The 15,909-nt window shown below is 48.1% G+C and overlaps 1 protein-coding gene across 4 annotated transcripts; it reads right to left on the reverse strand.

Annotated features, from left to right (window-relative positions):
* LOC109874768 (protein piccolo) lies at positions 1-14,682 on the reverse strand. Of its 4 annotated transcripts, none has more exons than XM_031810846.1 (11): positions 14,071-14,682; positions 13,877-13,995; positions 13,320-13,798; positions 11,344-12,884; positions 1,277-3,271; positions 1,080-1,198; positions 894-997; positions 649-826; positions 361-564; positions 193-284; positions 1-114 (listed from the first exon to the last, which is right to left on the reverse strand). In XM_031810846.1, exons 1-11 carry the CDS (start codon positions 14,635-14,637, stop codon positions 62-64), a joined length of 5,451 nt encoding a protein of 1,816 aa, XP_031666706.1. In that variant the 5' UTR covers positions 14,638-14,682; the 3' UTR covers positions 1-61. The 4 variants fall into 4 exon arrangements, with proteins under 4 accessions (XP_031666706.1, XP_031666704.1, XP_031666703.1 ...); XM_031810844.1 differs by having other exon boundaries at positions 11,344-12,099; positions 12,355-13,798; XM_031810843.1 differs by having other exon boundaries at positions 11,344-13,798.
* Between the last annotated feature and the right edge of the window lie 1,227 nt (positions 14,683-15,909).

Below are 15,909 nucleotides of genomic sequence, written 5' to 3' on the forward strand. Positions count from 1 at the left end.
TGAACATTGTAACAGATTTATTCTCCTCAAAAAGTTAAAAATAGGCAAGATTCTTGTAATATTACTCTTGGACCATGATAGGGCCCAAGGTAGCTTCACCTTCCTTCTGCATATCTGAGGAGAGTAGAGAACAGTGATGGAATACATTACATTTTAAACTGTAATAAAGCTCTGGCTTTGATTGACACTTACCTAAATCACTGTCCAGATCTCTAGCCTTGCTCACAGCACAGCCTGAGTCACAGCAGCCACAAACCAGGTCATCCCCACCTGCAGCCTTCCAGCTACAGATAAATATGAAGGTTAGTTTATATAGCAGCATGTCAAAGGTACTATACCCACAACCCAGCTTATACATACCCATCTGTGAAAGAGCAGGCCTTGTTCTCAGCATCAATGGGGGAAGAGGCTGCAGATGCTTTCAGATGACATGTTATGTAGAGCTGTTGGGAATCATTCTGTGGTTGGAACCTGAAGGACTCCAGCTGAAACTGGATCTTGTCATCCTGGGATCTGGACAGGAACTGGGAGCTGGAGCCGGTCAACTTGGCATCAACCAGACACCTGAGGAGACCAAGGGTCAACGTTAGGCTTCAGGGGTTACATTTAAGGTAATATAAGAGGAGTCAAACTGACAACTAAACTCACCCATGGTCCTCAATGAAAGAATATCTAGGGACAGTGTGGACATCAGGCGCCAAGGTGGCGACACAGCGGTCCACAAAGACACGGAGGGGAACGTGGTGGTACGGCATGACCGAGGCTTCCATGTTGATGATGTCACCAAGATAGTAATGGTTGGAGGGCCTCTCAAACTGCCAGTCAGCTGGAAAGAGGAGTGGCATGTCAGTGGGGGTTTACACAAAGAGGCTTCCAGTCAGGGGTTTACCTACCAGTCATGAACCTCAGGGAGAAGTAGAAGAGTTCCTCTGCCACCATGTTGGAAATGTTGGGGATCCAGGTTGGCTTCAGGGCATTGCTGCTCACATCGTGATTCCTAGAAACAAACATGGACTATGGCATTACTCAAACCTCAGAATGATATGGGTTGTCAAAGTGAAGAACGCAACAATAGTTACCTCAAGTAGTGGCACTCAATATCAACCATAGCTGCACTGGTTTTCACTATAGAAGTGTTAGCAAGAGGTTTTGGCTCATAGACAAGCGTGAAGGTGTAGATCAGCACATCCTCAGTCATCTAGGAACAGGATCACAAGTGATTTAGCACAAAGATAATGATTCACAGTCAGGAAGTTAAACAGCAAATGTGACATACCGTCAGCTCACTGCCACAGCCATGCAGCTCTGATTCAAAGGTGATCACATGAGCTTCAGCGTCCTCCTCAGTGGCAGCACAACCTCCTAGAGTGATACGCTCTGGCTGTATGAGCCGGCCAATCCCCAGCAGGTCCTGGTTCACCTGCACCCGGACCACACTCTCCCCACACTGAGCCGACACACTGTTGGCCGCCACCAGCTTCAGCCGCTCAGACACAGTAGGCCTGTGCTCAGGCTTTGCAACTTGCGGATAGCGCCAAGTCAAAGGGTTCTCAGACGTCTGCTTGGACTGGGAGCGCTCAAGGTCTTCATCCTGGCTAGACACACCAACAGGTTCCTGGCCCACAGACTCTCCTCTAGGTTGCTGGACCACAGATTCCTGGCCCACAGGCTGCTCTCCAACAGGTTGCTGGCCCACAGGCTGTGCTCCAACACGCTCACTAGGTTCTTGGCCCAAAGGCTCGCTAGGTTCCTGAACCAAAGGCTCGCTAAGTTCATTACCCAAAATCTCACTTGGTTCCTGGCCCACAGGCTCTTCAACATACTTACTAGGTTCTTGGCCCAAAGTGTCGCCAACAGGCTGCTGGCTAAGTTGCTGGCCCACAGGCTGCTCTCCCACAGGTTGCTGGCTCACAGGCTGCTTGATAAGGTTCCTGGCCCACAGGCTCACAAGTTCATTACCAAAAATCTTACTTGGTTCCTGGCCCATAGGCTTGCCAGGATCCTGACCCACAGGCTCACCAACAGGCTGCTCACTAGGTTCTTGGCCCACAGGCTCACTAGGTTCTTGGCCCAAAGGCTGGCTAGGTTCCTGGCCCACAGGCTCGCTAAGTTCATTACCCAAAATCTCATTTGGTTCCTGGCCCACAGGCTGCTCTCCAACACGCTCACTAGGTTCCCGGCCCACAGGCTCGCTAGGTTCCCGGCCCACAGGCTCGCTAGGTTCCTGGCCCACAGGCTGCTCTCCCACAGGCTCACTAGGTTCTTGGCCCACAGGCTCACTACGTTCTTGGCCCACAGGCTCATGGCCCACAGGCTCCTCTCCAACAGGTTGCTGGCCCACAGGCTCACTAGAATCTTGGCCAACAGGCTCTTCAACATACTTACTAGGTTCTTGGCCCAAAGGTTCACCAACAGGATGCTCTCCAACAGGTTCCTGGCTCACAGGCTGCTCTCCAGGTTCATGGCCCACAGGCTGGCTAGGTTCCTGACCCACAGGCTGCTCGCTAGGTTCCTGGCCCACAGGCTGCTCGCTAGGTTCATTACCTAAAATCTCACTTGGTTCCTTTCCCAATGGCTCGCTAGGTCCCTGGCCCTCAGGCTCACTAGGTCCCTGGCCCTCAGGCTCACTAGGTCCCTGGCCCTCAGGCTCACTAGGTCCCTGGCCCTCAGGCTCACTAGGTCCCTGGCCCTCAGGCTGCTCTCCAGGTTCATGGCCCACAAGCTCTCCAACATACTCACTAGGTTCTTGGACCAAAGGCTCACTACGTTCTTGGCCCACAGGCTCGTGGCCCACAGGCTCCTCTCCAACAGGTTGCTGGCCCACAGGCTTACTAGGTTCTTGGTCCAGAGGTTGCTCTCCAGGTTCATAGCCCACAGGGTCCTGGCTAGGTTCCTGGCCCACAGGCTGCTCGCTAGGTTCCTGGCCCACAGGCTGCTCCCCAGGTTCCTGGCCCACAGGCTGCTCCCCAGGTTCCTGGCCCACAGGCTGCTCGCTAGGTTCCTGGCCCACAGGCTGCTCGCTAGGTTCCAGGCCCACAGGCTGCTCGCTAGGTTCCTGTCCCACAGGCTGCTCGCTTGGTTCCTGTCCCACAGGCCGCTCGCTAGATTCATGGCCCACAGGCCGCTCGCTAAGTTCATGGCCCACAGGCTGCTCCCCAGGTTCATGGCCCACAGGCTGCTCGCTAGGTTCCTGGCCCACAGGCTGCTCGCTAGGTTCCTGGCCCACAGGCTGCTCGCTAGGTTCCTGGCCCACAGGCTGCTCGCTAGGTTCCTGGCCCACAGGCTGCTCGCTAGGTTCCTGGCCCACAGGCTGCTCTCCAACAGGTTGCTGGCCCACAGGCTGCTCTCCAACAGGTTGCTGGCCCACAGGCTCACTTGTGTCTTGGCCCACAGGCTCCCGGCCGACAGGCTCGCCAGGTTCCCGGCCCACAGGCTCGCCGCTAGCTTCCTTGACACCAGGCTCTCCAGGTTCCTGGCCCACAGGCTGCCCTCCAGCTGCCTGGCCCACAGGCTGCCCTCCAGCTGCCTGGCCCACAGGCTGCCCTCCAGCTGCCTGGCCCACAGGCTGCCCTCCAGCTGCCTGGCCCACAGGCTGCCCTCCAGCTGCCTGGCCCACAGGCTGCCCTCCAGCTGCCTGGCCCACATGTTTGCTAGTTTCTAGACCCAAAAGCCCACCAAAAAGCTTTCTATGTTCCTGTCCAACAGTCTTTCCAACCGGATCCTGGCCCACAGGCTGCTCACTAGGTTCCCGGCCCACAGGCTCTACCACAGGCTTTATAACAACCTGGCTAGGTTCTTGGCCCACAAGATTGCTAGGTTCTACAGCATACTTCAGGGAATTGCTGCTTACTTCATGATTCCTACAAACACGGAAAATACCATTACTTAAACTTCAGAATTAGAGATGTTGTCAAAGTGAAGAATGCAACAATAGTTACCTCAAGTAGTGGCACTCAATATCAACCATAGCTTTACTGGTGTTCAATATAGAAATGTTAGCAAGAGGTTTTGGCTCATAGACAAGACTGAAGGTGTAGATCAGCACATCCTCAGTCATCTAGGAACAGATCACAAATCATGCATCAGATAATGACGACATCTTCAGGAAGTTAAACAACAAATGTGACATACCGTCAGCTCACTGCCACAGCCATGCAGCTCTGATTCAAATGTGAGCACAAGAGCTTCAGCATCCTCCTCAATGGCAGCACAGCCTCCTAGAGTGATACGCTCTGGCTGGACGAGCCGGCCAATCCCCAGAAGTTCCTGTTTCACCTCCACACGGACCACACTTTTCCCACACCAAGCCACCACACCGTTGGCTGCCACCTGCTTTAGCCGCTGAAACGCTGTAGAATTGCGCACATGCTTCTCAATCGTAGGATAGAGCCAAGTCAGAGGGTTCTCAAATGTCTGCTTGGACTGGAAGCTCTCAGGGTCTTCAGCCTGGCTAGTTTCGATGCCGGGCTCCTGCCCCACAGGAACGACAACGGGCTCGCTAGGTTCTTGTCCCACAGGGTCCTCTCCCACAGGGTCTTCTTGCACTAGCTTCTGAGTGTCAAACGGTGCTGAAACTTCATCGTCATGCAGAAACCCCAATCTTGGATAAAACCATCTGGAGATCCAAGCATCACTAACGCAGCCAAACACCACGACCAACAGCAGCACTGCAGCCACTTGACTGAACCCCATCACCCCAAATAGACATAAGTTATTCTTGTCAATTCTTCCACAGAGTCTGTCAAACCATTTTATAGCCACGATGTCTGACAAAGGCCCCACCCCATTCAGAAATCAGCTTGATTATTGTCCAGACCTGATTATTTAAACAGGTGCTGAAGAATGTGAAGTTGATTGTCATTGGTTGCCTTTGTGCACACAAAATCACATACACCTGGAGCTTTATTGAGGAGGCCTCAACTTTAGAGAGTGTTCGTAGAAATGTAATGTGTAGGATGTTACTCCCAGATCCTGTTGAGCTATCCTTGGTAGAGAAAATTAAGGATTGGTCAGACATCAGTGATATTGGGAAACTGATACACAATTACTATGGTGGAAGTTTTTATGCATTTTTACCGCTTTTCACAGATGAATCCAAGGACCCAGAAAGTGGGCGCACAGCTAGCAGGTGTTTACGTTCCTGAACTTGATGTGCAGATATGTAGAAGACTAACAGATGAACTGTCAGTATAATCATTTGAACTGTTGGCGATAGTAGTTTCCCTCCAGTGGGTGGAGGACATACAACCTGTCAGAATTATGGTACGCTCAGATTCCCTGTCTGAATAGAATTGCTTATCATCTGGTTAATCTAATTGGAGTGACCTACTATTGGAGCTATTCATGTTTTTATGGAGAATTGAGAGACAGGGAGTGATGAATGAATGAATGAATTAAATTGTAATTCATGTCAAACCGCCAAATGGCAACCCATCGCTTATGGGATATATTGACACAAACGTTATAATAATTCACTATGGTAATTCAATTATCATTCTTCTTCCGGTGTTCTTTGCATTGTGCATCACAAAAAGATTGAAAAAAAAGTCCGGACAAAATGAATACATAATAGTAATTAAGGTTATCCAAACAATAATTACATTGCTAGAGCAGTAAAATAAAATACATACATACACACTGTATATATACACATACATACATAACATATATAGATAAATAAATATAGGAGAAAATAAGAAACATGCCATTTACCACTCAGAAGCTAAATATTTTTTACACTTTAATTGCAGGTAGTCTTTTTCTTTTATTCCAGGCTTTCTAAAAGAAAAAGGGCAAGTAGTGAGGTTCTACTGGATCCCAGCCTATTCGCTTGTGGAAGGGAATGAAATTGTGGACCAGTTAGCTCGAAGAGATTTAAAACAAGATAACATTTAAATTAATGTTCCACGGGGTGAGATGAAGCCAACGTAAGATCAGAGACATTTTGATAGATGTGTGGCATGGGAATCTGATGCCAAGGGCCGGCATTTATATGCTCTCCAAAGAAAGGTTGGTAGACCAATATTCAATGGTCAGATTAGGAAGGAAGAGGTGATGTAACAGTAGTGTCCCGTCCTCTCAGGTCGTTGGCGTGGGGTAGGATCAGATAGGGTTCAAGTAGTTGATTAAGGTGATGGGTTTTAATGAGTATAGGGTTAGTTGGTAAAGTAATAAAAAATATGTATCTGCGTGTCACCATCAAAATTGTCTGAATTAATCTCATGAATCAAGAAATCTGTCATTTGGATGTTTTTGCCAAGGAAGTCTTAGTCACACAATTTAACATCTAGCTAAGGTGTTTGGTGCAGTATTTCTCAAGTACAAAAAGTTGCCTGAAAACCAGTAGTGCACTACAGACAGATTCTAGTCAGCTGCTGCAGTGCAGGACTGATTTCTGAGAACATGTCTACAACTTCATCAGCAAGCTGTCAAACTATCAGAAATAAAGAACAAACTACACACAGTTTACCACTGCCCAAAATCACTATCTAGCTAAGTTCCATCCCTGTGTTTGTCAATGAAGCTTGCTAACAGCAGCAGGCACATTGAGCAAATGTAAAAAAATAATAATAATAAAAAATGGAATTGTATGTGTCACATGTCTTACTTACGGGTCCATTTCCAGCAATGCAGAGCTGAAGTTAACATAAAAAATTGAAATAGTGACAAGGAATAAATACACAGTGAAAAACAAATAAAAATAATGAGAAAAAATAACATGGCTACCTACAGGGAGTACCAGTACCGAGTTGATGTGCAGGGGTGCAAGGTAATTGAGGTAGCTATGTGCTGTACATAGAGCTAAAGTAACTAGGCAACAGTATACATAATAGACAGTCGCAGCAGTGTGTGTGTGGCGTCAGTATGCATGTGTGTGCATGTTATGTGTGTGTGTTTGTGTGTGTGTTGGGGTGTTAGTGAAAGTGTGTGTGAGTGTGTGCGCATAGAGCAGGGTTCCCCAACTGGTGGCCCGTGGGCAGAATTTGACCCGTGGATGGTCATATCTGCCCTCCCAAGTTTTCTGAGCAAAACATGAAAGACTAAAAACACCAGGATATCAGCTCCAAGTGATTTTAATTTAAGAACTCTGTTCCAAGGTATTCCCACGCATATAGACACGTGACCGGTTTGAAATGCAAGGTTTGAAATGATTATGTTTTAGTCAAACATATCTGTTTGGGCTTCTTGAGGTCAATTTGCAGTCTACAAATGATTTGTTAATTATGTTCTGGCCCCCCGACCATGCACTCAACAAAACAATTGGCCCTCGGCTGAATCTAGTTGATGATCCCTGGCATGGAGTCAGTGCAAATGGGTTAGTACAAAAAAGGGTCAATGCAGGTACAGCAGTATGTGTAGCCATTTGATTAGCTATATAGCAGTCTTGTTAAGAAGTCTTATGGCTGTTCTGGGTCCTGTTGGTGCCAGACTTGGTGCACTGGTACCGCTTGTAATGCGGAAACAGAGAACTCAGTATGTGGCTTGGGTGGCTGGAGTCTGACAATTTTTTGGCCTTAATTAACAACCCATCCGAACACTGCCTACTATAGAGGTCCTGGATGGCAGTGAGTGATGTACTAGGCCATACGCATGACCCTCCGTAGTGCCTTGCGGTCAGATGCCAAGCAGTTGCCATACCAAGCGGTGATGCAGCCAGTCCAGATGCTCTCGATGGTGCAGCTGAATAACTTTTTGATTATCTGAGGGCCTATGCCAAATCTTGGGGTTAGAGGCATTGCTGTGCGCTTTTCACAACTGTGTTGTGTTTGGACCCCCTCCACTACAGCCCTGTCAATATGAATGGGGGTGTATCTCGGCATTCCATTTCCTGTAGTCCACAATCAGATCAATTGTTTTACTGACGTTGAGGGAGAGGTTGTCCTGGCACCACACTGCTAGGCTGTGTCATCGTTGGTATTCAGACCTACCAACGTTGGCAAACTTAATGGTGTTGGAGTCGTGCAGGAGGGGACTAAGCACGCACCCTTGAGGTCCCCCCGTGTTGACGGTCAGCGTGCTGGATGTGTTGCCTACCCTCACAACCTGGAGGCAGCCTGTCAAGAAGTCCAGGATCCAGTTGCAGGGGGAGGTGTTCAGTCCCAGAGCAGGCAGGCCACATTAGCTTAATAAATGTATCAAGTCACTGGCTAGTGGCAAAGTGTTCCAGTGCCATTTTGTGCTTGCAACTTTTGATTAGAGATCAGAGGTGTAAAAGTACTACATTGTCATACTTTATTAAAAGTCACGATATCTTAATAGAAATTAACTAGGTTACTTTAACTGGAGTCAAACACTAGTAAAATTATCAGATTTAAATGTATTTAAGTACAGTGGTGGAAAAAGTACTACATTGTGATACTGGAGTAAAAGTACAAGGTAAAAGCTACACATCCTATTCATCTTTAGCAAAAACAGATGGCACAATTTCATATATTCCTTTGGACAGCCACTCCAACACAATTTATTTAAAGGAAGCATTTGTTGAATGGGTCTTCTAGATCAGAGGCAGTAGGGAAGATAAAGGACCTTCTCTTAGTGTGAATTGGACCTTTTTCCATTAGTGCTAACCATTCAAATTCTAACTAGAACTTCTGGGTGTCAGGGAAAATGTATGGAGTAAAAAGTAGATCCATTTTCTTTAGGAATGTAGTCAACAATATAAATAGTAAAAACAAAGTACAGCTACTCCAAAAACTACTTAAGTACTTCACACCACTGCCAGAGATACATAATGAGATGGTCTTGTCTCTGCCCTAACAATGGGGATCGTTGCTAACAAATTCAGAACTGGGACTGGTCAAGCGTCACCTATTGCGCTTTTTGGATACAACCTTATTTGAAAATGCTTTGAATATTCAAAGAGGGGTGTTGTCGTCAACCTCCTGAATTCTAGGATGAAGGTAATTCAAATTGAGAAGTGAAAATCAACACCAACTTCTTGCAAGTATGTCGGTCATTCACCTATAAAGTCAGGTGTGTAAATTACACATTTTTCTTCAGATGAAGTTGCCGTTTGGTTCTTGATAACTGACTCCGTTAACTAGCTTATTTTCCCCAATGCACAATAGTTTTCTACTAACAATATGGGGTCGTGGATGGTTAGGGGTGGCCTGGCCGAAATGTCATGGTTCGGATCCCCAAGTCAGCTGGGTGGGGAAATCTGTCGATGTGCCCTTGATCCTGATTGCTCCTGTGGGTCGCTCTGGATGGGAACGTCTGTTAAATGACTAGAAATTCATGTAAACGTTGAGTAGCTTCACTGCACTTTAAAATTCAGGTCCGTAGAGGTATGCCACATTTTTAGCTGCCTACCAGTAACAACCTTAGCTCAGAAAGTTCAACACAGGCAGTTTCTCAGCACTACAGATCATGCCTCTTGTCCACGCCATAATCGTCTGTTACAGCTGCAATGGTTCCGAGGTCAGTTTAGACATGAATGCCTCCTGCCTAAAATGACATATTGGACATTCCCTCACAAATGTCATCCAAGTTGATCGCACATGAATCCAAACACTTTAAAATGTTTATTTTGAAAATAAATCTAGTCAATTGACAAATCACTCCTGGAAATTGATGGGGCCTAGGGGAACAGTTCAGTAGCAATGTTACAAACCTGAGAAATGTAGCTCGTGACAAAGTTCTGTGAATAAAGAGTGATCAGCTACACACATTTTCCTATTTGATATCATAAAATTCCTGAATTGTACATCCCAAATAAATCCAGTCAGATGTGAACATTGTAACATGGATTTATTCTCGTTAAAAATAGGCAAGATCCTTATAATATTACTCTTGGACCATGATAGGGCCCAAGGTAGCTTCACCTTCCTTCTGCATATCTGAGGAGATGAGAACAGTGATGGAATACATTACATTTTAAACTGGTAATAAAACTCTGGCTTTGATTGACACTTACCTAAATCACTGTCCAGAGCTCTAGCCTTGCTCACAGCACAGCCTGAGTCACAGCAGCCACAAACCAGGTCATCTCCACCTGCAGCCTTCCAGCTACAGATAAATATGAAGGTTAGTTTATATAGCAGCATGTCATAAAGGTACTATACCCACAACCCAGCTTATACATACCCATCTGTGAAAGAGCAGGCCTTGTTCTCAGCATCAATGGGGGAAGAGGCTGCAGATGCTTTCAGATGACATGTTATGTAGAGCTGTTGGGAATCATTCTGTGGTTGGAACCTGAAGGACTCCAGCTGAAACTGGATCTTGTCATCCTGGGATCTGGACAGGAACTGGGAGCTGGAGCCGGTCAACTTGGCATCAACCAGACACCTGAGGAGACCAAGGGTCAACGTTAGGCTTCAGGGGTTACATTTAAGGTAATATAAGAGGAGTCAAACTGACAACTAAACTCACCCATGGTCCTCAATGAAAGAATATCTAGGGACAGTGTGGACATCAGGCGCCAAGGTGGCGACACAGCGGTCCACAAAGACACGGAGGGGAACGTGGTGGTACGGCATGACCGAGGCTTCCATGTTGATGATGTCACCAAGATAGTAATGGTTGGAGGGCCTCTCAAACTGCCAGTCAGCTGGAAAGAGGAGTGGCATGTCAGTGGGGGTTTACACAAAGGAAGAGGCTTCCAGTCAGGTTTACCTACCAGTCATTAACCTCAGGGAGAAGTAGAAGAGTTCCTCTGCCACCATGTTGGAAATGTTGGGGATCCAGGTTGGCTTCAGGGCATTGCTGCTCACATCGTGATTCCTAGAAACAAACATGGACTATGGCATTACTCAAACCTCAGAATGATATGGGTTGTCAAAGTGAAGAACGCAACAATAGTTACCTCAAGTAGTGGCACTCAATATCAACCATAGCTGCACTGGTTTTCACTATAGAAGTGTTAGCAAGAGGTTTTGGCTCATAGACAAGCGTGAAGGTGTAGATCAGCACATCCTCAGTCATCTAGGAACAGGATCACAAGTGATTTAGCACAAAGATAATGATTCACAGTCAGGAAGTTAAACAGCAAATGTGACATACCGTCAGCTCACTGCCACAGCCATGCAGCTCTGATTCAAAGGTGATCACATGAGCTTCAGCGTCCTCCTCAGTGGCAGCACAACCTCCTAGAGTGATACGCTCTGGCTGTATGAGCCGGCCAATCCCCAGCAGGTCCTGGTTCACCTGCACCCGGACCACACTCTCCCCACACTGAGCCGACACACTGTTGGCCGCCACCAGCTTCAGCCGCTCAGACACAGTAGGCCTGTGCTCAGGCTTTGCAACTTGCGGATAGCGCCAAGTCAAAGGGTTCTCAGACGTCTGCTTGGACTGGGAGCGCTCAAGGTCTTCATCCTGGCTAGACACATCAACAGGTTCCTGGCCCACAGGCTGCTCTCCAACAGGTTGCTGGCCCACAGGCTGTGCTCCAACACGCTCACTAGGTTCTTGGCCCAAAGGCTCGCTAGGTTCCTGAACCAAAGGCTCACCAACAGGCTGCTCACTAGGCTCTTGGCCCACAGGCTCACCTGTAGGTAAACCCACAGGCTCGCTATGTTCATTACCCAAAATCTCACTCTGTTCCTGGCCCACAGGCTCTTCAACATACTTACTAGGTACTTGGCTCACAGGCTCGCTAGGTTCCTGAACCAAAGGCTCACCAACAGGCTGCTCACTAGGTTCCTGGCCCACAGGCTCACCCACAGGCTCGCTATGTTCATTACCCAAAATCTCACTTGGTTCCTGGCCCACAGGCTCTTCAACATACTTACTAGGTTCTTGGCCCACAGGCTCGCTAGGTTCCTGAACCAAAGGCTCACCAACAGGCTGCTCACTAGGTTCCTGGCCCACAGGCTCACCCACAGGCTCGCCATGTTCATTACCCAAAATCTCACTTGGTTCCTGGCCCACAGGCTCTTCAACATACTTACTAGGTTCTTGGCCCACAGGCTCGCTAGGTTCCTGAACCAAAGGCTCACCAACAGGCTGCTCACTAGGTTCCTGGCCCACAGGCTCACCCACAGGCTCGCTATGTTCATTACCCAAAATCTCACTTGGTTCCTGGCCCACAGGCTCTTCAACATACTTACTAGGTTCTTGGCCCAAAGGCTCGCCAACAGGCTGCTGGCTAAGTTCCTGGCCCACAGGCTGCTCTCCCACAGGCTCACTAGGTTCTTGGCCCACAGGCTCGACAACAGGCTGCTCACTAGGTTCTTGGCCCACATCTTCACTACGTTCTTGCCCCAAAGGCTGGCCCATAGGCTGCTCTCCAGGTTCATGGCCCACAGGCTCTTGGGCCACAGACTGGCTAGGTTCCTGACCCACAGGCTGCTCGCTAGGTTCCTGGCCCACAGGCTCGCTAAGTTCATTACCCAAAATCTTACTTGGTTCCTGGCCCACAGGCTGCTCTCCCACAGGCTCACTAGGTTCTTGACCCACAGGGTCACGGCCCACAGGCTGCTCTCCAACAGGATGCTGGCCCACAGGCTCTCCAACATGCTCACTAGACTCTTGGCCCAAAGGCTCGCCAACAGGTTGCTGGCTAAGTTGCTGGCCCACAGGCTGCTCTCCCACAGGCTGCTGGCTCACAGGCTGCTGGCTCACAGGCTGCTTGATAAGGTTCCTGGCCCACAGGCTCACAAGTTCATTACCCAAAATCTTACTTGGTTCCTGGCCCATAGGCTTGCCAGGATCCTGACCCACAGGCTCACTAACAGGCTGCTCACTAGGTTCTTGGCCTACAGGCTCACTAGGTTCTTGCCCCACAGGGTCATGGTCAACAGGCTCTCCAACATGCTCACTAGGTTCTTGACCCAAAGGCTCGCCAACAGGCTGCTGGTTAAGTTCCTGGCCCACAGGCTGCTCTCCAACAGGTTGCTGGCCCAAAGGCTCACTACGTTCTTGACCCACAGGCTCATGACCCACAGGTTGCTCTCCAGGTTCATGGCCCACAGGTTGCTCTCCAGGTTCATGGCCCACAGGCTCTTGGATCACATGCTGCTCTCCAACAGGTTGCTGGCCCACAGGCTCGCTAGGTTCCTGGCCCACAGGCTCCCCAACATACTCACTAGGTTCTTGGCCCAAAGGCTGGCTAGGTTCCTGGCCCACAGGCTCGCTAAGTTCATTACCCAAAATCTCATTTGGTTCCTGGCCCACAGGCTGCTCTCCAACACGCTCACTAGGTTCCCGGCCCACAGGCTCGCTAGATTCCCGGCCCACAGGCTCGCTAGTTTCTTGGCCCACAGGGTCATGGTCAACAGGCTCTCCAACATGCTCACTAGGTTCTTGACCCAAAGGCTCGCCAACAGGTTGCTGGCCCAAAGGCTCACTACGTTCTTGACCCACAGGCTCATGACCCACAGGTTGCTCTCCAAGTTCATGGCCCACAGGGTCTTGGATCACATGCTGCTCTCCAACAGGTTCCCGGCCCACAGGCTCGCTAAGTTCTTGGCCCACAGGGTCATGGTCAACAGGCTCCCCAACATGCTCACTAGGTTCTTGGCCCGAAGGCTCGCCAACAGACTGATGGCTAGGTTCCTGGCCCACGGGCTGCTCTCCAACAGGCTGCTGGCCCACAGGCTGCTTTCCAACAGGCTCACTAGGTTCCTGTACCAAAGGCTCGCCAACAAGCTGCTGGCTAAGTTCCTGGCCCACAGGCTGCTCTCCAACAGGCTGCTGTCCCAAAGGCTCACTAGGTTCTTGACCCACAGGCTCATGGCCCATAGGTTGCTCTACGCTAGGTTCCCGGCCCACAGGCTCTACGCTAGGTTCCCGGCCCACAGGCTTGCTAGGTTCTACAGCATACTTAAGGGAATTGCTGCGCACTTCATGATTCCTAGAAACACAGAACAAACCATTACTCAAACTTCAGATTTATAGATGTTGTCAAAGTGAAGAATGCAACAATAGTTACCTCAAGTAGTGGCACTCAATATCAACCATAGCGTTACTTGTGTTCAATATAGAAATGTTAGCAAGAGGCTTTGGCTCATGGACAAGACTGAAGGTGTAGATCAGCACATCCTCAGTCATCTAGGAACAGATCACAAATCATGTATCAGATAATGATATCATCCTTCAGGAAGTTAAACAACAAATGTGACATACCGTCAGCTCACTGCCACAGCCATGCAGCTCTGATTCAAAGGTGAGCACAAGAGCTTCAGCGTCCTCAATGGCAGCACAGCATCTTAGAGTGATACACTCTGGCTGGACGAGCCGGCCAATCCCCAGAAGTTCCTGTTTCACCTCCACACGGACCACACTCTCCCCACACTGAGCCGACACACTGTTGGCCGCCACCTGCTTTAGCCACTCAAACACTGTAGAATTGCACTCATGCTTCTCAATCGAAGGATAGAGCCAAGTCAGAGGGTTCTCAAATGTCTGCTTGGACTGGAAGCTCTCAGGGTCTTCAGCCTGGCTAGTTTTGATGCCGGGCTCCTGCCCCACAGGCTCGACAATGGGCTCACTAGGTTCTTGTCCCACAGGGTCCTCTCCCGCAGGGTCCTCCTGCACTGGTTTCTGAGTGTCAAACTGGGCTGAAACTCCACCGTCATGCAGAAACCCCAATCTCGGATAAAACCATCTGGAGATCCAAGCATCACTAACACAGCCAAACGCCACGATCAACAGCAGCACTGCAGACACTGCAGACACTTGCCTGAAACCCATCACTCCAAATAGACATAAGATATTCTCGTCAATTCTTCCACAGAGTCTGTCAAACCATTTTATAGCCACATTGTCTGACAAAGGCTCTACCCCGTTTAGAAATCAGCTTGATTATTGTCCAGACCTGATTAATTAAACAGGGGCTGAAAAATGTGAAGTTGATTGTCATTTAATTAATTGTCATTTGATTGTCCATTGGTTGCCTTTGTTCAGACAAAATCACATACACCTGAAGCTTTATTGAGGAGGGCTCAACTTTAGAGAGTGTTCATAGAAATGTAATATGTAGGACAGACATGCTTTTCTATAGTGGATGTTACTCCCAGATCCTGTTGAGCTAACCTTGGTAGAGAAAATTAAGGATTGGTCAGACATCAGTGATATTGGGAAACTGATACACAATTACTATGGTGGAAGTTTTTATGCATTTTTACCGCTTTTCACAGATGAATCCAAGGACCCAGAAAGTGGGCGCACAGCTAGCAGGTGTTTACGTTCCTGAACTTGATGTGCAGATATGTAGAAGACTAACAGATGAACTGTCAGTATAATCATTAAACTGTTGGCGATAGTAGTTTCCCTCCAGTGGGTGGAGGACATACAACCTGTCAGAATTATAGTACGCTCAGATTCCCTGTCTGAATAGAATTGTTTATCTTCTGGCTAATCTAATAGGAGCTATTCATGTTATCATGGAGAATTGAGAGACAGGGAGTGATGAATGAATGAACGTATGAATTAAATTATAATTCATATCAAACTATATGCTCTCCAATGAAAGGTTGGTAGACCAATATTCAATGGTCAGATTAGTATTTCTCAAGTACAAAAAGTTGCCTGAAAACCAGTAGTACACTACATACAGATTCTAGTCAGCTGCTGCAGTGCAGGACTGATTTCTGAGAACATGTCTACAACTTCATCAGCAAGCTGTCAAACTATCAGAAATAAAGAAAAACTACACACAGTTTACCAGTGTCCAAAATCACTATCTAGCTATGTTCCATCCCTGTGTTTGTCAATGAAGCTTGCTAACAGCAGCAGGCACATTGAGCAAATGTAAAAATAAAAAAAATGGAATTGTATGTGTCACGTCCATTTCCAGCAATGCAGAGCTGAAGTTAACAAGAAATTGAAATCGTGACACAAGGAATAAATACACAGTGAAAAACAAATAAACATAATGAGTAAAAATAACATGGCTGCCTACAGGGAGTACCAGTACTGGGTCGATGTGCAGGGGTGTAATTGAGGTAGCTATGTGCTGTACAT

Source organism: Oncorhynchus kisutch, linkage group LG30, assembly GCF_002021735.2.
Source record: "Oncorhynchus kisutch isolate 150728-3 linkage group LG30, Okis_V2, whole genome shotgun sequence".
Taxonomy (NCBI): Eukaryota; Metazoa; Chordata; class Actinopteri; order Salmoniformes; family Salmonidae; genus Oncorhynchus; species Oncorhynchus kisutch.

Bases quoted from the DNA above. Each gene is read 5' to 3' on its own strand.
- LOC109874768 (XM_031810843.1), bottom strand. From the start codon at position 14,637: ATGGGTTTCAGGCAAGTGTCTGCAGTGTCTGCAGTGCTGCTGTTGATC. The intron at 13,799-13,876 runs GTAACTATTGTT...CTGTGTTTCTAG, and splicing joins ATTGAGTGCCACTACTTGAG to GAATCATGAAGTGCGCAGCA. The intron at 998-1,079 runs GTAACTATTGTT...GTTTGTTTCTAG, and splicing joins ATTGAGTGCCACTACTTGAG to GAATCACGATGTGAGCAGCA.